The 25,577-nt window shown below is 41.3% G+C and overlaps 7 protein-coding genes across 7 annotated transcripts; 6 read left to right on the plus strand and 1 right to left on the minus strand.

The window, feature by feature from the left end:
* Positions 1-420: 420 nt before the first annotated feature.
* Positions 421-2,024, plus strand: KVR01_008424 (uncharacterized protein; the record flags this gene model as incomplete). Its single annotated transcript, XM_044788914.1, has 2 exons — positions 421-789; positions 864-2,024. The coding sequence occupies 2 exons, from the start codon at positions 421-423 to the stop codon at positions 2,022-2,024; spliced, it is 1,530 nt and encodes a 509-aa protein (XP_044642191.1).
* A 744-nt stretch (positions 2,025-2,768) lies between these two features.
* KVR01_008834 (uncharacterized protein) lies at positions 2,769-4,727 on the plus strand (the record flags this gene model as incomplete). The annotated part of the gene is made up of 4 exons (XM_044792204.1): positions 2,769-3,171; positions 3,228-3,319; positions 3,361-3,837; positions 3,886-4,727. The coding sequence occupies 4 exons, from the start codon at positions 2,769-2,771 to the stop codon at positions 4,603-4,605; spliced, it is 1,692 nt and encodes a 563-aa protein (XP_044642601.1). The 3' UTR covers positions 4,606-4,727.
* A 278-nt stretch (positions 4,728-5,005) lies between these two features.
* KVR01_008716 (uncharacterized protein) lies at positions 5,006-6,680 on the plus strand. The gene is made up of 3 exons (XM_044785646.1): positions 5,006-5,236; positions 5,290-5,668; positions 5,728-6,680. Exons 1-3 carry the CDS (start codon positions 5,071-5,073, stop codon positions 6,638-6,640), a joined length of 1,458 nt encoding a protein of 485 aa, XP_044642483.1. The 5' UTR covers positions 5,006-5,070; the 3' UTR covers positions 6,641-6,680.
* A 2,829-nt stretch (positions 6,681-9,509) lies between these two features.
* KVR01_008499 (uncharacterized protein) lies at positions 9,510-10,652 on the plus strand (the record flags this gene model as incomplete). Its single annotated transcript, XM_044792893.1, has 1 exon — positions 9,510-10,652. One exon carries the CDS (start codon positions 9,510-9,512, stop codon positions 10,650-10,652), a length of 1,143 nt encoding a protein of 380 aa, XP_044642266.1.
* Positions 10,653-12,157: 1,505 nt separating this feature from the next.
* Positions 12,158-13,839, plus strand: KVR01_008701 (uncharacterized protein; the record flags this gene model as incomplete). The annotated part of the gene is made up of 4 exons (XM_044781971.1): positions 12,158-12,403; positions 12,479-12,796; positions 12,907-13,518; positions 13,603-13,839. 4 exons carry the CDS (start codon positions 12,158-12,160, stop codon positions 13,837-13,839), a joined length of 1,413 nt encoding a protein of 470 aa, XP_044642468.1.
* Positions 13,840-21,306: 7,467 nt separating this feature from the next.
* KVR01_008612 (uncharacterized protein) lies at positions 21,307-22,237 on the minus strand (the record flags this gene model as incomplete). Its single annotated transcript, XM_044785069.1, has 2 exons — positions 21,307-21,579; positions 21,671-22,237. The coding sequence occupies 2 exons, from the start codon at positions 22,235-22,237 to the stop codon at positions 21,307-21,309; spliced, it is 840 nt and encodes a 279-aa protein (XP_044642379.1).
* A 1,287-nt stretch (positions 22,238-23,524) lies between these two features.
* Positions 23,525-24,766, plus strand: KVR01_008719 (uncharacterized protein; the record flags this gene model as incomplete). The annotated part of the gene is made up of 2 exons (XM_044790035.1): positions 23,525-24,377; positions 24,437-24,766. Exons 1-2 carry the CDS (start codon positions 23,607-23,609, stop codon positions 24,764-24,766), a joined length of 1,101 nt encoding a protein of 366 aa, XP_044642486.1. The 5' UTR covers positions 23,525-23,606.
* Between the last annotated feature and the right edge of the window lie 811 nt (positions 24,767-25,577).

The following is a 25,577-nucleotide window of genomic DNA, read 5'->3' on the forward strand; positions in this document are numbered from 1 at the left end:
AACCATAGTCTATGGCAACTTGGGAGTGCTTCAAAGTTGAATGCCTCATTCAGCAAGTGTTGTGCGTGCCTGGGCGTTCATAACAATCCCCACGTCCGTGCCAAGAGATGTCGATGTTCTGCGACTCTGTCACGCAATCTACAAATTCTCATTCCTCACATGCGAGATTTGTCGTCAACTTGAACATAACTGGGGCCTTATTCCAGTTTGGTACAGAACTTGTGGGGTGCCAAGCTTTAACTAGGGATTTGACGACTAAAAAGATGCCGCCGTATCAAGCTGACATTAAGCTCTTGAGGAAGTTATACCCGCGGCCGGTCATATTTAATAACTTGATTGTGGCTGCATAAGACACAAATCGGGCTGGTCTTTCCCCCCTGCGTCCCTCTTTCTCCTCACGCAACCTGTAAAATAGCCATCATGGGCTTTCAGAATGCAGGCGTTGACGTCTCCGAGACGGGTACGGAGCGCAATGACTCCGTTCTGCCCGTGTCTGATCTAGAGCAAGGGGCACCTAACGAGGGTGCATTCAAGTATATCGCCAAGGTCATTCCGTACTTCAGGAATCGAAGAAATGTGTTGGTATTTAAGCTGGACTGCCTCCTCCTTCTCTGGATGTTCGTCGCCGGCCTGATGAAAGAAATGGACCAATCGGCAACAACGCAGGCCTACGTCTCGGGCATGCGGGAGGCTCTTGGCCTCTACGGCAACGAGCTTGTCATGTTCACCACGTTCTTCTCGATCGGGTATGCGTTGGGTCTTGTCCCTGGGCAGCTTATCCAGACCAGGGTGAGTGCAGGCGTGCTGTCCCGCCGGGATTCAGGGTGTCTTCCGGAACGAGGACGAACTGACAAGGATTACAGTTCCGGCCCTCGATATTCCTCCCGTTGTGCGAAATCACCTGGGGCCTCCTTGTCCTCTTCACATATAAGGCTCCCAACGCTCAGACAGTGTATGGCCTTCGCTTTTTCCTAGGCCTTTTCTCGTCCGCCTTTTGGCCGAGCGTGGTGTCACTCATCTTTAACTGGTATACTCCAACCGAGCTCGCGCTCCGCCTCGCATTCTTCAATGTCTCCGACGTCGCTGGGGCCATGTTCCTCGGTGCGCTACAGGCCACCCTATATACCAACATGAATGGCGTCCACGATTTGAGAGGTTGGCAGTGGTTATTCATTATCGCCGGGTCCATCACCGTGGGCCAAGGCCTGCTCGGCTTCTTGACCATCCCGGATTCACCAGCCAACACCCGAGCCCTCTGGCTCACCCCGGCGGAGAGGCGGCTTGCCCAGCTGCGCATGGGGGAGTCAGGTATCAACACGACAGTCCGCATTCCCGCCTCCGTGCTGAGGAAGAAGCTCCGACACATAATCGTCCACCCGATCACCTACTTCTTCCTCTTCGCCTTCGCCCTCGCGGCCTGGTCCCACCGCGCCAACTCGTACTTCGTGCTCTACCTCGAGAGCCTGGGCTACGACACCTACCACGTGAACATCATCCCGCTCGGCGGCTACGCACTCCAGATCGTCACCAGCCTCGTGTTCAACGGCCTCTCGGACTGGAAGCACTGGCGGTGGCAGATCAGCATCGGGTCCGCGTGCGCCCTCGGCGTGTGCCTGATCGTGCTGTGCGCCTGGCCGCCCAACAGCACCGCCGTCCTGACCTTCTACTTCCTGACCTACGCCACCAACGCCGGCGCGCCGAGCCTGATGGCGTGGATGGGCGAGATCCTGCGCAAGGAGCCCGAGGCGAGGTCCATCATCGTGGCCATCACCGTCACCATCGTGTACGTCGGCCATGCGACCATTCCGCTGCGGGCGTGGCGCGTTGCCGACTCGCCCAGGTATCCGATCGGGTTCCCGCTCGTGACTGCGTTCACGGCGGCGTCGATTTGTGTGCAGCTGGGGATGTTGTGGTGGGATAGGCGGCACCCTGATGTTGCTGACCGTGGCTTTGAGAAGCAGGCCATCCCGGCTGATCATTTTGATGATGGACACAAAGTTTCGAACAAAGAGGAGCCCGTATGAACTCTCAAAATCTCAACAAGACTCCAAATCGATTGAGTTCTGCTGTGGCCGGCACCAAATCGGCGCGGTCCGATCAGTGGCTGTCACATGCTAGAGAGACTGAAGAAGCACAAGTCCTGAGGGTCATTAGAAATGTCAAAAGCCATGAAATGTGACTGTCATACAGACCTTTTGAATTTACAGCCACGTATGAGACAAAATGCCCAGTATCAACGACACCCGATGCCTTGGGAAAGCCGTGCGAACCGACAACCCGGGCGAGGGGGACCGGGAAGAATGGCCTAGACTAAAAGCTTGAAATTGTACACTAATTGTGCTAAATTGCCTTTTTCAGAAGCGATTGCTTATGCCCATGCGAATTGTGGAGTGGATCTAAGCCAAAGGATGGAGAGGCGGGATGCTGTATGGGTAGGATTGGTGTCTTGAAAGGTCCCTGGCATGCGAAGTGGAACGAAGGATTCTGCACAAGTCAAGATCGCGATAGGCCCAGAGCGACGAATTACAGGATGAGAGGCTTAGCGAGGCTTACTGTACTCGATCCGAGTCTTACTCTAACGCTAGTTGGCTCCTTTGAACATTATCTTAAGCGAGCTCCTTCAATGTTTTTGCCGTTTAAGGAACTTGTCGAAGACGCAGACTTCTTTTATTCCCCATAGCCCAGATATACATTCAGATCTCAAAGATCGGAGTTGATTGCAATTTTGTGTACGGCACGGAGTCCCACACTCGTATGCTACAAAAGGTATGGCTCTCCTTTCGGCTGCTTTGAGCCTCATCCTGGCATTGCTGGGAGGCACGCTCCTATACTCCGGAGTCTGCCTCTTCCGCAACTACCTGAGAGCGCTAAAGTTCGGCTTGCCAATCCGCATTCTTTTGATCGACCATGTCAATCCCTTCTGGCTGGTGGTTGACCGCAAGGTTGTCTCGCTCGTCAAACGTCTTCCGTTTGGTCTGGGGAACAACAGCTTTACGAGATATAGTTTCAGGGGTTGGGAGGTTCCTGATAGATATTCCTCACATCATGAGATGGGTGATGCCTATGTCCTAGTTTCGTACGGGTATATTTGGCTCTATCTTGCAGACCCGGATCTTGTTTCCGATATTCTGCGACGGGCAAATGAGTTCCCTCGCGACACGTCTGTCACGGGTGAGCTACGCACAACGAAACATCCCACAGTGAGATCTCTAGCTAACCGGCTGAAGCCATCCTTGATGTATTTGGTCCGAACATTTCCACGGTGAGCACTCGAAAATTAACCGTGATCTACCGTCCCTGGTCTTCCAGAACCCATGCAGTTATTTGTCGCACGAGGATCGGGTCTAACGACATCTCTAGGCCCAAGGCACCCAATGGCAGAAACATCGCAGAATCACGGCATCGTCATTCAATGACCAGAATAACGTTATTGTTTGGTCTGAAAGCGTCACCGTCGCACATGACATCCTTAAATATTGGACGTCGAAGCCGGCTATTCAGACTACTGCTGATGATCTTCGCACCCTATCCCTACACGTCATGTCAAGGGCTGGTTTCGGCAGATCCTCCAAGTTCCAAAGCCAGGAGGAGAGCGAAGCTGCCGAGTCGTCTGGGGGGATGAGCTATCAAAACGCGCTGAAGATGATACTAGAGAATTGTGTCCTCATTTTTGCCCTCGGCAGGAAGACCCTTGCTCATTCGTGGCTCCCTCGCAAGCTCCAACGGCTGGATAAGGCATGTATTTCTTTCCAAAATCACATGACACAGGTCTACGAAGAAGAAAAGAGATTTGTCGCAGAAGGCAAGAAGACCGACCGCAACTTCATGGCTTCGCTGGTCCGGGCATCCCAGGACGCACGACTCGGTGGTCTCACGGAGAGCGAGATTTACGGCAACATGTTTACCTTCAACTTTGCCGGCCATGACACCACGGCTCACACCTTCACCTTCGCGCTCTACTTCCTAGCTGTGAACCCAGGCGTGCAAGACTGGGTCTGCGAGGAGATCAACCACGTTATGGGGCAGCGCCCGCCGGAGGAGTGGACCTCCTCTGACTCCACCCGGCTGAAGCGCTGTCTTGCAGTAATGTACGAGACCCTGCGCCTATATACGCCTGTCCCAACGTCCAAAATCATCGACGGAAACCTACCGAGGTCTCTTGTCATCGGAAACAAGACCCTCGTCTTGCCACCAAAGACAATGGTCGTCCCAAGTTACTCCTCCATGCAAACAGATCCCAAGTATTGGGGCACCGACTCTCTCGAATGGCGACCCTCGCGATTCATCAGCTCGCCCACCCAGAGCGGCACCTCAGCACAAGCCTTGGACGGAGAGGAGTTCATCACCCCGCGGAAAGGCATCTTCCTCGCCTGGTCAGGAGGCCCACGCGATTGCGTCGGCAGGAAGTTCTCCCAGGTCGAGTTCGTCGCGGTCATGGCCTCGCTCTTTCGGGAATGGCGGGTCAAGCCCGTCCTTGCGGAGGGCGAAACGGCCGAGGATGCCAGGGAGAGGGTGCTGGACCAGATCGAGACGGACTCGGCCCCTGTCCTGCTCTTGCAAATGTTACATCCTGAACGCTGTCCGCTGACGTGGGAGAAGAGGTGATCCGTTCAGAGAGTTTATGAAACATCCGAACAAGGAGGGGGCCAAGTTCAAGCCGGGGAATTTCCGTGAACTGACTTGGGGAGCGAGCGGTCTCCAAGGTTTCGTATTACCCTACACACGCGCAAAATTTACTCTAGATTAAAGCTCAAATTCGTACCACATGCACTTGGTGTACCTGTGTAGCCCGCAAAAAAACAAAACCTGTATAATTGGCCTGCCTAGCGCAAGGATTTAGCGGATCAGCGTCCTGTCCCCTGCGTAAGTACTACTACTACGTCGTGTGGCCCTAACCCCAGTCGAGCCTTGGATCACTATAGTGTAAGCCTGCGTCATTGATCTTATTCTCAGCCGCCTAATATTGCTGCCAATGCGTTCTCAACTCTTATGGGAATCAAAGGTCGTAGACAACCTCCTCACATAATAACATTCAAGTTTGCCATTATTCGACACCTGGGCAGCGAAGTGATGTCGAACCGTGATGAACAATCGCCGCTGTTGCAGCACGACAGGGAGCGAGATGGAGAAGAAGAACCGCAGACCATTGAGTTCTCCAAGGAGGATGACGACAACCCCAGGGCGTGGTCACGGTCCAAGAAGCTCACGAACATCGCAGTCGTGGCGATGATGGCGAGTACGCACGCTTCCAAGACACCGGAGCTTGCAGCTCGCTGATACTTCTCCCAGTCCTCAGTCCACTCGCCAGCTCCATGTTCACGCCGGGAATTAATTCCATCGCGGAAGACCTCGATACCACAATGAACGTCGTCATAGGTGCCACCACGTGTTTCACTGTGATGTTGGGATTCGGACCCCTTGTCCTTGCGCCCTTGTCTGAGACCTTCGGCCGGAGGACGCTGTACCTGTTGTGCTTCTCGGCCTTCACGCTGCTCCAGATTCCCACGGCGCTGAGCCCCAACGTGGAGACTTTGATCGCCATGAGGGTGCTTTCAGGTGCTGTTGGCAGTGTTGGCATCGCAAATGGCGGCGGGACGATCAGTGATATGTTTGAGCCTCATGAGAGAGCGGGCGTGTATGGGTGGTACCTGCTTGGTCCGCTGCTGGGGTGAGTCCCACTAACTGATGACTCAATGTAGATCGACACTGATGATCGTACTTTATTAGCCCGACAATTGGACCTCTCTTCGGTGGTCTAATAGTCCAAAGGCTGGGGTGGAGGTGGATATTCTGGGTCTTGGCCATCGTCTGCGGAGTCAATACACTCGCAGGATTCTTCTTTCTGAGAGAAACCTACGCCCCAGTCATCCTCGCCAAACGAATGCGAGACCTCGAGAGCGACGGAGGCCGACAGGGAAGATATCGCTTCGCCGGCCAAGACACTCGCCCCCTGTCCTCCAGGCTCGCCACCGCATTCTCAAGGCCGGTGCGGATATTCGTCCAACCCATCGTCCTGACATTGAGCCTCTATCAGGCTCTCATATTCGGCACCACGTACAGCCTGTACACCAACTTCGAAGCCATATATAGCGGCATCTACGGGTTCAACACGGAACAAGTGGGTTTGATGTATCTGTTCCCCGGGGTGGGATTCCTCATAGCGGTGCGACTCATCGTGCCACGCATCGACGACGTCTACAACGCGCTGACACGTCGGAACAACCACATATCGAAACCGGAGTTTCGGCTGCCCCTGGCGAATATCGGCGCCATCCTCGTGCCTGCCTCTCTATTTTGGTTTGCATGGACTGTCGAGGCCGAAGCGCACTGGCTCGCAACGATCAGCAGCACGCTGTTCTACGGAATCGGGCAGGTCCTGATCGTCAACTGTGTCCAAAACTACTACATCGACTCCTTCGAAAAGTACGCAGCATCAGCCATTGCTGCTGGCGCAGTATTTAGGTCGGTGGTCGGAGGCATCACGCCCTTGCTGGCACCTTCGCTGTTTGATGCTTTAGGATATGGGTGGGGCATATCGGTGTTTGCGTTCCTCGCTGTCGCGCTTGCTCCGGCGCCAGTGGTGTTCTACACTTACGGTGAAAGAATCAGGGAGTCATTTCATGTAGATCTCGATCGTTAGATTAGGGATGCCGTGGTATTTGACATACAGCACAAAACGGTGTTTCTACGAGTCGACGTGTACTATGCATCGTGTATGCTAGAATTTAATCGATGGCTGGCCTGCTTGAGGTTTGTTACTGGTTTCTCTGCGACGTCGACTGCATCAATTTCAGACTATATCACGACCAAAACCTCCTAAGTCCCCAAATACCCAAGTAATTGCAGTTTGGAATAGGCATCTACGAGCATGAAGTAAGAGGACATGCTCCCAGCATTTCATAATATTTAAATCGGAAACAAGCGTTGGAAACATCTTCAGCACCACAGTGCTTTTCTTCCCATTAGTAGAGCCTGCGTCAAACTCACATTCGAGGTTAAAGCTCTTCGCACAAGAAGTCTTCGACTTAAGCGTCTTCAACGTCCGCTTACACTACCTGGGTATCATCACCTGGAAAGACCAAGTAGAACTGTAAAATTAAGCCTTAAAGTACTGTATTGTCTCTGTACTGTTAATGGTACTGTGATTTTCTTTTTTAAACGCTGGGTCTTGAGCGTTTACCACTGTATGAAGGCGCCGCATATGTTTTACATATGTGGGGATTAGAAACGAAACCACCCTAAGCCTTAAAGCTGGTGCTGAAATCAACTCGATATTAAACATTGATGAATAGGCATATTATCCAAATATTCAAGTTGTCCAACCCAAAGCCGTTGCCAGACCAGTTGAGATTTTAAAGACAAGGAGAGCACGAGAACTCTGAAGCTTAAACCCAGCCAAACCGTGGACAGGAATGAGTAACAGCAACATGCCAGTGGGTCAACAGGTGGACAGGAACGTATGGTGTATGACGTGCTCGCTGCTTCCAAGCACGAACTCTGACTCAATCTCACTTTGTTGGAAGCCCCATTAATGATAAATTGGAGGAGTCTGGGCAAGGCATGTTCAGCGCCCTCAAACCTCGTAGCCTCCTCGCCACAAGCTCTACCACAATCTACCCTTGACAGTCCGTTCCTCGGGCACCGAAGAAATACCAGCAGGTTTGACGGGCAATTGGTGAGGTCGGCACTACATCATGTGACTGGCCCTGATTAACTCAAACTTCAATATCTCCACAACTCCTGTCCATCTTACCTACCTTTTCTAGCAAGCTCCATCCCACCCTCTCCGCCCGTGGTGGCGGGCTTGGCATATAAGCTCGCAGAAGACTAATGCGACCCTCTTGACATCGTCTGACCTGACAGGTCCCTACATAGCGCTTATAAAGGAAGTTGGGGAGACTTGCCAATGTCACTAAAATGTACGTGGCAGCACGAGGCTCCACTTCTGAAGTTAGTTTGGTACTGTACGGCATATATTCTTTTGCCAGCCACATCTCAGATTGTGGCAGGGATTGTCGGGGCCGTCGTGACTCGTGACCTGGTGCTCGGCATGGCCAACAACACACACATGGCATGGCTTGCAGCAATCACATCACTCACAGCCACCAAAAGCAAGCCTCTCTGCAGCCTCCCCGGGGCCCCGCAAGCGACGCGCCCCTCCTCGGGTAGCTATTCCCGGGCTGACTTTGTACGACCTCCCGAGTGCCGGAGAATTCTAGACGCGGTCGTAGCTGTCCGTATACACGTATTAGATACCGCGTAGTAATGGGTGCGTTCCTGAGGTCTCACCTGCCTAACCCGGTAACGATGGTAGCCTCCGTCCACAAGCGCTTATCACCAACGTCTTGGCTAAATACGACAGCGAGATACACCTGCTGCTGGCCAATCTTCCCCAGAGGATCCGGCACTGGCCAATCCAACGGCAGATGACTCCCGGCGATTGAACCGATCCAGAAGGACTCCGCATGCCGCGCCCCTTGCAGGCGTCGGGTCACGACCCGCGCCGCTGAGAAAGTGCCGTGATCCTGCCCGCCTTGCCCGCCAGCCCGCCTGTGTGACCTCTGGGTGGCATCAGCCATTTAAGCTTAACATGAGTGGATTGTTATTACCAACGGCCGGATAATTGCAACTTTCTCCGCAAACCTAAGTAGTGTCGAAACGCGGGTGTCGGTAGCACCACCTCGGGCCCATCCAAATAGGGAGCCGTATTTGGATTACATACATGCAGACATGTAGTTGACTTGCTTGCTTGTTTCGCCACCCCGCGTGCGGCGATCGCCGCCACATCGTCACGGGCCGGATCCTTTTGGAGGGGCGATCGCCCGAGTGTGTCCACTGTCGGCCAGGGCCCAGAATTATCCATGGACACTTACACGGGCCAAGCAGCACATTATCTTGACGGCCTGCCGTGTTTGAAGATAAGCCCCGAATCCGGTGCCGATGACCTCGAGAAGACTTGGCGTGTTGACCGATGTCACGAGGAGAGCTGGCGTTGAGTTGCAGCCGCACCTTATCTATCAGAAGCTCTCGTTTAGCCTCTTGGCTGGCTTCTTGGCTGCCTCTTCTCCTTCCCATTAGGCCAGGTATGTACCGGCTTGTCGTGCAGGGAGTATGCCATATCTTCAAAGCTGCCTTTTAGGGACGGTGCCGTACCTCTGTTGCTGCAACGCCGCAGATGTAGGAGGCTTTGCTGTGCGTTTCGACTTGCCGATACTATCGAAACCTGGGTGACATCGTGGCGAACGGATTGGGGCAGATTGGGAAGGAGAGATGGGGTGGAAGCTATTCTGATGTGGGCTCCGTCACTTAGTCGGCGGCAACAGGAACGTGGTGAGAGTCACGATGATGGAGTCGGGATCAACATATATAAGAGTTCATGTCCTCCTCTCGTCTTGGAGTTTGTATTAGCAGCAGCAGCAGCAGTAGCATCGACTCGTCCTGCCTCACATCCAGCTTCTGCATCATCGCCGTCTCTTGTCCCTACCAGTTGTCTTCATACCGCCTTCGACATGGAGTTGACCAAGTTCATCGCCTTCCTGGCAGCCGTCCTGCCCGTCGCCTACGGTGCCCCCACCCAGGCCGCGGAGAACCTGCACCCCGAGATCGTGGCCGCCATGAAGCGCGACCTGGGACTGGACAGCGAGCAGGCTCACGCTCGTGTTGCCCGCGACATCGCGGCCGCTGAGACCATCGAGACCCTCAAGGCCTCGACTGGCAGCGCCTTCGCCGGTGCCTGGACATCCGAGGACGGCGAGACCCTCAACGTCGCCGTCACTGACGAGGCCCTGGCCGCCGACATCACCGCTGCCGGTGCCACCCCCGTCATCGTTGCCAACAGCGCCTCCAAGCTCGAGGAGGCCAAGGCAGCCCTCGACAGCATCGACATCGACCAGCCCACCACCCTCGTTGCCACTGAGAACGCCGACGCCGCTGGCATCGCGTCCTACTACGTCGACGTGGCCGCCAACAAGCTCGTCCTCGAGGCTCTCTCCGGCAGCACTGCCCACGCCGAGGCCCTCGCCCAGCAGGTCGGCCTCGCCGCCGGCGAGTACGAGGTCCGCACCGTCGAGAACATGCCCGAGACCATGGCCACCATCCGCGGCGGCGACCCCTACTACATCGGCGGGGGCCGATGCTCCGTCGGTTTCACCGTCACCACCGGTTTCGTCTCGGCCGGCCACTGCGGTAGCGTAGGCAACTCCGCCACCACGAGCTCCGGCACCGTCCTGGGAACCTTCTCGGGCTCCGTCTTCCCCGGCAGCGCCGACATGAGCTACATCCGCACTGTAAGCGGCCACACCCTCCAGGGCATCGTCTACGCGTACGGTGGTACCAACATCGCCGTCACAGGCAGCACCGCCTCCGCAACTGGCGCTTCCATCTGCCGATCCGGCTCCACCACCGGCGTCCACTGCGGCACCGTCCGTGCCCTGGGCGCGACCGTCAACTACGCCGAGGGCCGTGTCACCGGCCTCACCCAGACGAACGTCTGCGCCGAGCCCGGTGACTCTGGCGGTTCTTTCTACACCGGTGGCCAGGCCCAGGGTGTCACCTCGGGAGGCTCTGGCAACTGCGCCTCCGGCGGCACCACCTACTTCCAGCCCGTCAACGAGATCCTGTCCACCTACGGCCTCACCCTGGTCCGCGGTTAAATGGCTTGTGGTCGGCTCCCTCTGAGCTGTGGTTGGTGAATTGGAAGGGTTTGTTGTTGGATGTTGGAGACAGAAAAGCGGGTACATATTCACATAAGCTTATCTTATCATCAGCCGCAACCGGCCTTCAAAACCGCAGCGAGGCCGTTTCATAGCTTCATTCCCTACCACCTTTTCCATAGTTAGGCGACCGAAGTTGTAAATAACCATTCTCGATGTTCTCACTTAAACTGCGCTCTTCAAGTTGTTGCCATCAAATGTGATCACCGCCTCGCCAATCTTTTCTATCCACGTAGTCGCATCAATTTCATATCCCCGTACCATATTCCACCTCAATATCTCACGTGTCGAGCTTAATTCAACCACATTGATCCGCTGTAGATCAATGCGAGTAGGTGGTATTATAATCTCGCCAAGAAGGTCTTGGACCTCCTTTGGGATACTGTTTTGGTAACGAACATCGATCGACCCCCCTGGCTTTGTCGATCAAACCACAGGAAACGTGCCGAACCGCTGGGCCAGAACATGAGGTTCCTGGCACCAAAGATGGGTCTGCGATCTATCACCCCGACACGATGTATTAATATATTTGGAACAGGAACGTTAAGGCCAAGTGCCGCTAGTGCACGTGGTATGGCTTGTGTTCGTAATGTTATATATGATCAGAATATGGAACCGCAATACCAGTAGATCCAATCGGATTGCACTGCAGAAAAAATGCAAGCACGTGCCCGGAGAACATGACCTGGATGCATAGACTCGATATCCTCTTCATGTCGTCGCAAGATGCTGTTTACTCACCTGGAGAATAGCAACAATCTTGTCCTCGGACTTAGCTGAACGAAATCTTGGTCTAATATATCATGAAAAGCGTATTTCTGAACCGTGGCCAAAGGAGAGCTGTTCAACAGCGAGGGAACACATGTATGCCCCGCATATGACACGCCCATCTCTAACTCTACCGCCGACTTCTGTCTTCAAAATTACGGCAGGATTTGAGGGCGCAGACAACATGTCTGGGATGTTTTCCATGAAAGCCATGTTGCATCAAGAGATGAAAATCATCCTATTGCACTGAAATTTGTCTTCGAAGGCCTTGTTGCAGGCATTGAGTGAACACTATGTATTCATCGCTTTCTGTGAGCCACGTGTCCGCTCATCACTGAGCATCCGTATTGAATCAGGCACAGATGTGACGAAGCACAAACACATCTGTTAGTTCCGTCGTTGCTCTTGATATAAAAGCTTTCCCCTCCAGAGCCAGTTCCGTTCATCAAAGGACTCCTTCTTTAGGAGAAAAACTCAATATTGCTGCTCTACAAAGAACCCATTGACGTCGCTCCGTCTACAAGCTCGCCGACGACATAACAGCTTGCGCCCAAGTGTATGCAAAGTCCCACTATTGGTAAGAACAGAGAAAAGGAGATCCCTGACCTAAGAGAAAAACCTCTAGACTGTTATGATTACAGTCCCGTTGTGTCTGCCTCATGGTTACGAAACCGGTTATGGCCGAGGACCTGCCGACTCTTCGTCCCGTAGCGTGCGTCGGAGAAGAATCCCGGTGCGAGCCATGGCCACTTATGCCAGATGGTACCAAATGGGACGGCAAAGACCTGCTTACCCTGGTGCGTGATGGTAGGAGCCCTTTTGGTAACGTGTGGGACGTCGAGCTGTTGTTTCGTGAGGTTGAGGACCATGCCCACGGTACAATTATCGACATCCCAAAAGTCCACAACGGCGCAAACCACTACGTATGTACTCCTTGCCGTTCATTATCTCAGTGTGAGCCTTGCCCACATTGCTGACTGATTCTGATGAGTCTCCAGGGCTTTCAGATAAAACTCTCCGACCAGCGAGAGGTGCTTGCGCGTCTGTCGAGGGCTGACATGAACGTTCCGAACTACGATGGCTACTCTGAGACTTGGCTCCACAATCTTATCGAGTTCGAGGCCGCTGTGTATCATCTTCTTGAAGACACCGTCGGCATCCCGACCTCGCGCCTGATCTACTTCCGCCACGCCATACAGTCTAAAGGGCCAAACGAAGAGCTTCCAAAGGATAGTATCAGCGGCCGACGACTCATGATTTTCGAAATGTCCAAGGACAACAAACCCCTTTGGCGGGTATTGAGCAAGCATCAGAAGGTCGGTGTGATTGATTACCTTACTTGATGGGGAGTTAGTGTGCACCTCATAAGTGCCATTGGCTTGCACCGAATTTACCGAGTTAATACTAACCAAACCTTTTGAGATAGAGTTCGCTCCTCACCCAGGCAGCCAAGAGTCGTGCAGCATTGCTAAACAAGGAATTGCCAACAACCTTTGTCGCCAACTGGATCTTGTGGACCAGCTTTCAGCCCGTGGAATGGATGCCCAAGATGTTCCCGCTCCCGCCTGCGGCAACCAGAGACTTCTGCATCTCGATGCTCAAGGCCAAGGTCGAAGCGCTGATCGGAGACGTAGGCGACAGCATCGGGTGGGCGGTGGACAAACAGACCGTGGGCCCACGGGCGTTCGCTGCGAAGCAGTCACTCCTACGCCTCATACCCCTGATTCTCCCGGCGGAAAGCGACAACGACGACGCGCTGTATCGGTTGGTCCTCCAACACGATGACTTCGGCATCCACAACATGTCGGTCTATGTGGATGAGCAGACGGGGGACCTCATGCTCAACTCCGTGTATGACTGGGAGACGGGCTGCATTGTACCGGCCATCTTGTCCGAGGTCGACTTCTTGATTTATGGGCGCGATTTCAAGTTGTTCGTCGGTGAGAGGGGCAAGCCTTCAGTGTACACCCGCCCGGACGTGGAGCTGGAGCCGGAGCGGCGCGTTCAGGATCAGGAACACGCCGTTGAGTTCGTGAATGTAAGTCCACCAAGTTCTTTTGTGATGATTGCCGTATTTATACAATCTGCTCGAAGAGGCTGACCATATCTGCGGTGTTGACAGGCGATCTATGAGTACGCACCTCACATGAAGGAGATACTGCGTGTTGGAAGCGACGCTCGTAAGCTGTGGTCCACTTTGAAACGGTGGCAAGGAGATGACCCAGAAGAATTCTTTGGCGAACTCGGATTGTGGGCTGCGGCGAGGGTGAGTGACCTGGTTGCAGACACACTTCCCTCTGCAGCCAATTCACCTATTTCTGAGGACGGTACACTGGTCAAGCATCCCGGAAGTATGTAAATGACAAGGATCATACGTAAAATCCTTCCATTGCGTCAACTAGGAGTCCACAACAATGCCAGCTGAAAGATAACCACACTGTCCTGTAGAGCTTGGAGAGTGTGGATGCCTATAGAATCCATCAAGCCTAATTTAAATCATAATACCGATTGTACTTTTCATCACTATTATCATTGTTGTATATTTATTTTAAATGTCGGCATTTTAAGCGTTTACCACTGTATGAATGCGCCGTGTCTGTCTTCTGACGTGTACGGAATAGAAGCGAAACCAGTTATGTTGGTATAAGTATCAAATATGTAATGCATTTCAGATTCCAGGAAAATCAAGGGGAAGATTTGTGGGACAGCTACCCTAGGGTAATGGACAGCGGTTGAGGCTTTGAAAACAAGGCTGGCCTGTGAGAACCCAATAGTACAGCAGACAAAGCCTCAAAAGCGCAGCTCTGGTAGCTTCACACAGAGTTCTTTTTCATTGAACCATTTCATGCGAATAATTTCCATTTTTCTCAGGAGAAACAAACTCTATGAGTCCCGCCATGAGCATATCTTTGGTTGCGCAATACAAATACAGCGCCTTGCCTATGCACCTTCTTCATCTGGGCACTTGATAATTCTGGCCATGATCTATCTAGCTACACACCCAGGTATCTAAGTACACCAGCAGCCTGTAAGAGCAGAAGCTTTGAAGAAAGGTTTCCACTGGCTCAACAGACAACTAAAAACGACCCTGGCTTGGAAAGGCTCTATGATGCTCGTGTCTAGTTAAACCCGGAAGTCTTTATCTCTAGTCCTGGCATTGGGCTTGCTTGACAGCGTAAAATTGATCCAGCGCTCTGGAGAATGCCATGAAGTGAACAGTCAGTCCAATAGCCATCCCCACATGGAACAGCTGGTGAGAGTGGCCCCAAATGTCGAAGGCACCAGGTTTCCATACCTCAGTGTAAAAATACCCTATTTATCAACAGCTTCATATCCATCTATAGCCTAATATAACTACTATTTTAATCCTTTAAATATAAGGTATTAACTTATATAAGGAATACTTATTTCTCTTAATTTTTATAATATTTTAATAAATATTTAAAAAACTTACCTTTATTTATAAAAAAGATTATTCTCTCTTTTTTAAATAAATTTATAATTAAAAGAAATTTATTTCTTTATTTTTATAAATTATATTTTTTAATATTTAACTAATTAAATTATAATAAACTTAATTTATTTATTTTAAAAATTAATTTATTATATTAAATCTATTAAATTTATATTTAATTAAATTAAATTCTTTAATTATCTTTTAATTAAATTAATTAAACTTTATCCTTTTAAATTAAAGTTAATAAATATTTTAAATTATTTATATTTATTTTTAATATTATTAACTTTAAATACTTTCTAATTATTTTATTATTATAAAACTTATTTTATTATAAAATATATTATTTAATTTATTTTAATAAATAAATTTTAACTATATTATTTTTAACTATTTAAATTTATAATTTTAATAAATTATTATATAACTTTTTAATTTTCTTTAAAAACCTTTAAATTAATTTCTTTATTAAAGACTTTTAAATATCTATTAAAAATCCTTTTCTTAACCCTATTTTTTAAATTCTTACTTTATAAATTTTTAATTAAATTTTCTATAAAAATATTATTTAAAACTTTAAATTTCTTTTAATTTTTAATAATATTTATATTATTATTTTAATTAATTAATAAAACTTTAAATCTTTTAAAATACCTATTAATAATATTTTAATATTTAAATTTTATAATTTATTTAAAATTAATTATTTTAATTAATTTTAATATTTAAATAAAATTAATATATATTATATTTAATATTTAATTTATAAAAAATATTTAAAAATATTTTTAATATTATTATAAAAGATTATTATTATTATAACTTTATAAAATATTCTTTTAAAATTTATAACTTTATTATAAAATATAACTCTTTAATTTATTATATTATATTTAATATAATTAAAAATTATAAAAATATTTTAAATTTTAAAAATAAATAAAACTTTTATAAAAAAATTATAAAAAATTAAAAATATATTAAATATAATAAAAATATTTTTAAAAAGTATTATTATATAAAGGTTTTAATTTATTTTATAATATAAATTCTTTTCCTTTAATAAAAAAGTTTTCTTTAATTTAAAGAATTCTTTATAAATTTTATAACTTTATATAATAAATATAATATTTTTAATTATTTAATATAAATAATTATTTATATTAAAGTATAAAAATTATAACTTTTATAAAAAAGCAATTAAAAATAATAATAATTTATAAAATCTTTTAATTAATAAAAATTATAAAATTAATACTTTAATTTATTTAATATATAAAAAAGACTTTTATATATATAAAGTATAAAAATATTATTATAAAGTTTTAAAATACTCTTAAAGATTTTTATAAACTTAATAGATTTATTATAAAATATTTAATTTTAAAAAACTTTAAAATACTTTTAAAGGAATTTAATATTATAAAAGAATATTTAAATAAAATTAAATAATTAATTAAAAATTTAAAATAAATAATATTAATTTTTAAATAAATAATTATTATTTAAATATTAAATTTATTTAATAATAATTATAAAGAATTTATATAAAATATTATATAAAGTTTAAAGAAAGATTTTAAAACTATATAATTAATATTTTATTTATTAATTTAATAAATAAATTAAAAGGAAAAAAACTCTTTTATAAAAGTATTATTTATAAAAATAATAATAATAATAATAAAAGAAAATTATAAAGTACTTTTATTATAATTTAAAAGGGTATATTAAAAATTACTATTTTTTAACTTTAATAAGGTATTAAAAGTTTAGAAAATAAAAAGAAAAAAGAAAATACTTATATATATAAATTAAATTTTAATAAGTTAAAGTAAAATAAAAGATTAATAAATTATTTTTATAGTTATTAAATTAAAAGGAAGGTATTAATTTTTTAATAAATTAAAAATAAAAGATAAAAGATTTATTAAAAAAATTTTAAATAAATTATTATTACTTATATATTATATAAATTATTTATAAATAAAATAGATATAAATAAAATAATTAATAACTTTAATAATATTAATTTATTAAATTTTAAATAAAAGTAAATATTATTTATACTTTTATATATTTATAATAAATATAATAATTAATATAAAATATAAAGACTATATTAATACTATATTTATAAAATTTATATTTAATAATAAAATAAATATAATTAATTTATATAATAAAAACTATTTAAAATATTAAAATTTTATAAATAAAATTAAATAAAGTAAAATAAATATAATAAATATTAAATATATTAAAAATAATATATTATTTTAAATAATAATTATAAATTTAAAGTATTAAATATATATTATATACCTTTATTAAGTTTAAATATATTTAATTATAGTATTATAAATTATATTATATAAATTATATTAAAAAAATATAATTAAACTTTATTTTATTAAATTTAATAAATTTATAAATAAAAATATAAAAGAATAGTTTATATTATATAAAAATTAAAATATTTAATAATAATTTTAATAATATATAAATAAATACTTTAATTATATAAAAATAAAAATCTTTTAAATAATTTATATTATTAATATTATTATTTAAATTATATAAATTTTATTTTATTTATATAAATATTTAAAAATAATAAAATAAATATTAAAATTTTATTAAAATTTTATAAATTTTAAATATAATATTTATTTATAAATTAAATATATAATTAAATATAATAAAAAAGTTTAAATAATAAAAATATAATATTTTAAAAGAATATATAATAATATAAATAAACTATTTATATTTATATATAATAAATATAAATATTATATTTTATTTTTAATAAAAAATTAAATATTTATATAAATATTTATTAAAAGAAAAATAAGATTTTAAAAGCCTTTAAAACTTTAAAAATAAAGAAGAAAATAATAATAATAAATTTATTAAAAATTCTTTTAATAATAATATTAAATTTATTAATAAAAATTTAAATTTTTTAAATAAAAGTAATATATATTATTTTACTACTTTTATATATATAAAAACTTAATAAAGTTATAAAAATTAAATTTTATTATAATAAATAAAGTTTAAAACTTAATAATAACCTTTAATTTATTATATATATTATAAAAATACTTTTAAAATTATTATATATTTATATAATATAACTTTATATATTTTTAAATTTTAAAAGTTTTATAAAATAAAAATAATAAAATATTTAATATTAATAATATAAATTTAAAGTTTTATAGTTTATTATAATAATAATAAATATAAAACTAAATTAAAAGTTAAAAATAAAAAGTCTTTTAATAAATTATATTTCTAAAATATATATATATAGAGTTTAAGATATAAAATTAATAAACCTATATTAGTATAGAATATATAAATTTTAAAAGGAAAATCTTTAAATAAATTTAATAAATTTAAAAATAAAAATAATATTAAAAATCTTATAAAAAAGAAATATTTATAAAAGAAAATAAAATTTAAGAAAAATTTCTATAAAAAAATACTTATAAAAATAAAATAATAGTAAAAAGTATAAAGAATTATATTTTATTAAAAATATTTATATAAATATTATTATAAATAATTTTAATAATTTTATTATTATAATAATTAATATTATAATTAAATCTTTTAATATAAAGAAATATTAAATTCTTTTAAAAGAATTATAATTTAAATTTATAATAAATAAAAAATAGTTTAAAAGAATAAAATTTTTATAAAATAATTATATTATTTAAAAATAAAACTATATTATTTAATAAATAAATATTAAAAATATATAAATAATTTTAATATAATAAAATTTAATTAAATAATTAATAAAGGAAAACTATTAAATATAAAGTTAAATAGGTTATTTATAGTTATAAATAATAATTTAAAATAAATTTTTAAAAACTTTTAATTATTTATAAATTAAAGATTTATAATATATTATTAATTATAATAATTAATAAAAACTAATATATATTAAATTATAATATAAAAATATTTTTATATTTTAATATAAATTATAAAATATATATTAAATTTTCTAATTTTATATATAATAAAGATAAATATAAAAATAAAGTTATTTTATTATTAAAAATTATATATAGTTTTAAATAAATATTTATTATAATATAAATATTTAACTAATATTTTAATAAAATTTAATTTAAAATATATTTTTATAATAAATGTATATTTATAAATATAAATTTATAAATAATATTTATATATTATATAAATAATATAATAGTTTTAAGTATTAATTTAAATATTATAAATAATTTAATTTCTTTAATATTTAAAAATATAAATTTAGATTTTAAAAGGAATTAAATAGTTTTAGAAATAATATTAAAATTAATAAAAATAATAAAATTATTATTATAAATTAAAATTAATATATTTTAAAATACTTATAAAATTTAATATATTTAAAAATAATTATATTAATAATATTAAAATAAAACTAAAATTAATACCTTATATTTTTAAAAGAATTTTAAAGAAAAATATAAATTAAATTTTTAAAAGAAATAGAAGCTTTTAATAATAAATAGGTTTTTTATATATTAATTTAAAAATTAAGTTAGATATATATTTTTAATATTTAAATTAATTAAATATATATTTAATTTTAATATAAAATATTTTAAAGAATTAAATAAATTATAAAGATATTTATTAAAATTCCTTAATATATATAAAAATTTTAATATTTAAAAGAAAATACTTTATATTTAATAAATTATTATAACTTAAATTAAAGTAATAATATAAATAATAAAAATTTATTTTAAATTATATATTCTTTTATTTATTAAAAATAAAGATATATTTAATTTTATTAATTAGTCTTTTAATAATAAAAATATTTATATTAAGTATTTATAAAGTTAAATATATAGTTTTAAAAAGTTATTAAAAGAAATTTATTTATATAATTTAATAATTTATTTTAATAATTTTTAAAATTAAAATATAATATTTTAAAATAAAATATATAAAATAATAATATTATTTTAAAATTAATTAAAAATTAAATATTTTATAAATAAACTAAATATATAAATATTATATATTACTTTAATAAATATATAATTAAAAGAATTTAATTAAAATTATTAAAATAAATATAAAAATAACCTTATAAATTAATTAATAAAATCTATAATTAAATAAAATTTAAGTTAATAAAAAAGTATAATTTATATAAAAATAAATATAAAATATTTTATATATATATAAAAAGTTTTAAAATAAAAGAATATTTTAAAATAATAAATAAACTATAAATATTTATTATAATATATTTAATAAAAAAGTATTTTTAAAAATAATAAACTTTTAAATAAAAATATTTAATTTTACTTTTATAAATAGATTATTTTCTCCTTTAAAAATTAAAATTAACTTTATATATTAAAAGGTTTTAATTATTAAAAATTTTATTAAAAATAGAAATTATTTTATATTTTATAAGTTATTAAAAATATATTAAAAATATATTAAATAAGTTTAAAAGTATTTTTAATTTATAAATTTAAAATAATTTAAAATAAAAGTTTAAAATAATTTTTAATTTATAATATATAATATATTATATATTATTATAATTATTATATTTAATTTATATTTATAAGTTTATAAATTTATATATATTTTATAAATTTATAATATATATAATATAATAATTTAAATATAGTAATTAAATTATATAAAATATATTTATATATAAATAAATATAATAATATATAAATATAATTATAAAATCTTTTAATAAAATAATTATAATTATATATTAAAGTTTTAAGTTTAATTATTAATATAATTAAACTTTTAAACTTTAATTTTTATTTTATTTAATAAATTAAATTAAAAATTATTAATATATATATAGTTTATATTTTATTTATAAATTAAACTTTTTATAAAAGTTTTATTTAATTAAAATATTTATAATTATAATTATTTATTAAGTTTTATTTTTTATAAAGGTTTTTAATAATAAATTTTAAAATTAAATTAAATAATATTTATATTTTTATAAAAACTATTTAAATAATTTATATTATATATTTAACTTTTAAAGGATTATAAAAATATTTTATTTATTAATAACTTTATATTTATTTATAATTTAATATAATTATTATTTTAATTTTTTAAATATAAGGTATTAACTTATATAAGGAATATTTATTTCTTTTAATTTCTATAATATTTTAATAAGTGTTTAGAGGACTTATCTTTATTTATAAAAGGGACTATTCTCTCCCTCCTAAATAGGTTTATAGTTAAGAGAAATCTATCCCTTTATTCTTATACTTAGTTAAACGCAGCTGTTTGATGGCCAGGGACATTAGTAAGGCCATATATTTTCTAAATTGAATCAGGAGGGGTGGTATAGAAACTGACTGTGTAGATGGTCACCGAGCACAGGTATATGAGAATGGTCCAGACATAGAATGAGGCTCCGTACTCGGTACTCGCCCGTGACCAACCGACTTGAAAGATCTTGATGATGATGGGATAAAACGCCGAAGATGCCATGACTGAGAAGACAAGGCCACGAAGAGGTCGCATCCTGGGAGCCTGGAAGGTTCTGGAGAAGAGCGCGGCGAGGGCCGCCAGGAGCTGGGCGGTAAGGTTGACCTGCAACAGGCAACCACGTAGTTAGCAGACTTCGTTTTCAGTTCTTGTACGCCTGGCGAACAGGGCCGATCCTTCCCAGAAGATGACGCACGGTGATCCATGTGAGCTTCACCTCCCGTGAAACACAAGGAAAAGTGTACCACAGACCAGGTGGGAAGCACCCAGCAGTGACGGTGAGGATGCCTAGAAAATCGAGCTTGAGGCAAAATTGATGTGTCGCTTGTGAGTGGTTCGAAAAGACATGATAAGCGGTCGAGAGGAGGTAGCACACAGTGCCACCCAAGAAGAAGAGGAAGAAGACGACGGCGTCGTCAGAGCCGGTGGCGGGATAATGGTCCCTGGCATAGAAGCTCCACCACATGCCCAGAAGGACCATCCAGACGGCGGCAAGAAGGTGCGAGTAGATGTTTCCCGTCTCGTTGTGAACGTAGAGCATGCTCTTGATGCACTCGAGGTATGAGTTGGTCTCGGGCCGCCAGCCGGAGTGAATGTGCTCGTTGTCCTTCGCCCACTCCGGGAGCTCGTCATAGAGGAGCAGCAGTCGGGTCTTGGCCTCTTGGAGCAGGCTGGCTTCGTCTGGGGTGTTGTGCTTGCGCTTGCGCTTGCCTTTCAGCGCGGTGGGGGACTGTGGAAGTCGGTGTCGCATGGTTGAGGCCATGATGAGAGACAATTGCGAGGCGTGAGGTCAGAGTGGTTTGGATCTGCCAGCGCAGCTCACTTGTTCGGTTCAAAAGTCGGGCAGGTCGGCCGAAGGGGTGACTTGAAATGAGAGCGAGTTGAACTGGAAGTTCGAGTCGCATGTAGGGCGGCAGCAGAGGTGGTTGCTGGGGTGGGGGCCAGTTGCACGGGGCAGCTCTAGAGGGGGGTGGGAGTCTCAGAGTGATAAACCAACATGCACACCGGTCGGTCACTGGGCAAGTTTTCAGTTTTTAGAAAACAGCCATTTTAAGTGTCACCTCATATGGGACAATCTGAGAACAAAAGGTGAGCAAATTGGACAGCCTGATGAAATTTCTTACAGACAGCCTCACTGGCATACAAGATGGCCAACTATGGCACAAGAGCACCCTCTTTTAAGGCATATCTCTTATCGGACGACCTCCCACGAGACCTCAAATCTACCCTAGGGTACCATCTATACCTCAACTAGATACTCAATCAATCCATCCACACCACTATTACCGACTAATTATATGAACAATTATTCAGAAGCCCTGGAGCCTGATAAACATGGTTCAAAATTTTGTATGGGGACCACGTGTCACCCTGGGGGCAGTCTGCATAGAGGATGGAATTTTGAAGGCCATCGTTCCTCGGTCATGGTATGCATATTTGATAGACAGCACTTGCAAGAGGTTTTCCTGCACAGGTATAGGCTCACTGGCTTTGGTCTGCTTCCAGTTGCCTAGTTCAAACTCAAGTGCTGGCAATCTCTTGTTTTATATTGTCTCAACAGAGTCTCGGGTCGCCTTTCCAGGGCTTCCAGACGTACAGTCGACTGCCAGATAATCAAAATAGACGATGGTGTTTCCATGAGAACTTACATAGACTGTGTCTGAATAAGCGGGATGGATGTACGTCTTGTTTTCCCGCTGTTGTGCAAGTCCAAAGTTGTGCCACAGGTGACGGATCCGCCCCGTTTCAGCTGTTTTAGCCCTTATTGATTCGGTGAACTTGTATAAATATCCCAATTTATCATGAACCAGATACGCGTCTGTCCCCAGCATCGACAGACCAGACAGGTCCAGTGGACAAAAGCCCAAGTCTCCTGCAAGGCTCCAAGGAGCGGTTGCATTGGCGCCGCCCGATTTTAGGCCTCGGTACAACGCACGGCTAGTCGTCCATCCCACCAAGGCATCCCACGTCGGCCAACAGAAGCTACCCTAGCAACCGAAGTCTCGGCCTCCCAACAAGGGCGAGCTGTCCGTCCCACGTCTCATATGACCCTCACACTGCCGTCCCCGGATCCAAACATCTTCCAGCTCTGCATCACCTCCTCCATTCTCCACCCCCGCCGCCAAGCAAACATGACCATCACGGCTCTTCGATTGTCGCCCCCGGACGCGGCCATGTTCCACGTGCCGCCCCGCGATGACCCGGAGACCGTGCTGCCCCCTGCGCCGGGCTCAATGTGGTCCGCCTCGGCCTTCTCCATCCCGCCTTCGCTTTACCACGGCGCGCTGGACGTGAGGGTCCCCATCACCATTGCCTCTGTGTACGCGGTGACGGCAGTCATGTTGAACGCGTACAACCGGTCCCGGGGCAACCAGCCGTGGGCGATCAGCAAGACCCGGGCCTTCTTCTGCTTCGTGGTGGTCCACAACGTCGTGCTGGCGCTCTACTCGGCGTGGACATTCCTCGGCATGGTGCAGGCCGCCCGGAGGTCGGTCGTCAGCCCGCTGGGCGCGGCGGGGCTCCTGGGGATGGTGGACAGCCTGTGCAAGATCCACGGCAGGGCCGGGCTTGGGAATGCTGTCTCGTACAACACGGTCGATTCGAGGTGGGAGTCGTACTCTCTGCAGGGGGCGGTCCTCGATGCCCACACGGGGGCGCCGAACGCCGCCAACTTGGGCCGCCTGTGGAACGAGGGCCTGGCGTTTTATGGGTGGCTCTTCTACGTGAGCAAGTTCTACGAGGTCCTGGATTCTCTCATCATTCTTGCCAAGGGGAAGAGGAGCTCGACCCTGCAGACATATCACCATGCTGGGGCTATGATGTGCATGTGGTGCGGGATCCGATACATGTCGCCCCCTATCTGGATGTTTGTACTGGTCAATTCTTTCATACACACGCTAATGGTACGTGCCTCCCACCACCCTCTCCGTTACTAATATACTGACGCGTGCCTGGGCTTCAGTACACATACTACACACTGAGCGTGCTCTCCGTGCCGGTGCCAGTGTCGTTCAAGAAGGCCCTCACCACGATGCAGATCATCCAGTTCTTGTTCGGGGCCTCCTATGCTGCCACACACTCTTTCATCTCCTACACCCTGCCGCCGAAACACTCTTCCGGTGATGGAAACGCTCAAATGTCATGTATCGACACCACCGGCGAAACCTTTGCCATTTGGTTCAATGTGCTCTACCTGACACCCCTTACGATCCTGTTCTTCCGGTTTTTCATCAGAAGCTACTTCAGACCACAAAAAGGCGGAAAGCGAGCCTCGCAGGGGAAGAAGGCTTGAGTGGCCGTGATGACCTCTATAGACATCGGGATTCCGACTGCGCGGATCTGGCGGCCTTGCTGGGGTCAAGATAAAGGAAGACACGCTATAAAAGATAGAGGTCTAGATTTCTTTGAAGGTACAATCTCTGGGCTAGATTCAGTTACTGGCGGCTCTTTGAGATGACATGGTTGATCTTATGGTATACATTGAATGTGTCCATGGACAGGACAATTCAATTCCATAACTTTTAACAGATGGGCAGAGAATTAGGTGCTTTTGGGCCAGCGTGGGATCACAGGGATGAGGGAATAATTTTGTCAATGCCAGTGCTCCGTCGTTGGCCCATACAATGGATCCATCTTGGGTTGTCGTGCGTGATTGCGGAGGTAATGTTAGTATACAGGTGTCGACTTGTGCCAGATCCAGGAGGCCTCTTTCCCTGAATATGAGTCTGGCCAAGTCCCTACAGCCACGGCTCAGCATGAACTGCAGGCATAAGACACTGAGAAATTCGAGAACGCAAAATGCTGGGGAGACGTTCTCGGTGCTCTGTCATTGGTTCCGAGGAGCTTGCCGTCGGGTGTTGTGCATTAGTGCTGACTTACAAGGTTCAGAATATGCGTGCATACAAGGTTGAGAATATAAACACACCTCCGCCATAGGGAAGGGGGTGAAGGTAACTATTATTTATTGAACACTATTTCGCCTGTTGAGAGAACTTTGTAGCTTGTAGAGGGCCGCCTGCACCGAAAGGTCTTCCTTGGATGATGCCTGTTGGAATTGTTCTAGGATCGTCATTGACTTGGGTGATTTCGTTTCTAGTGGTTTT

Source organism: Diaporthe batatas (genome assembly GCF_019321695.1).
Source record: "Diaporthe batatas strain CRI 302-4 chromosome Unknown Contig00010, whole genome shotgun sequence".
Lineage (NCBI taxonomy): Eukaryota > Fungi > Ascomycota > Sordariomycetes > Diaporthales > Diaporthaceae > Diaporthe > Diaporthe batatas.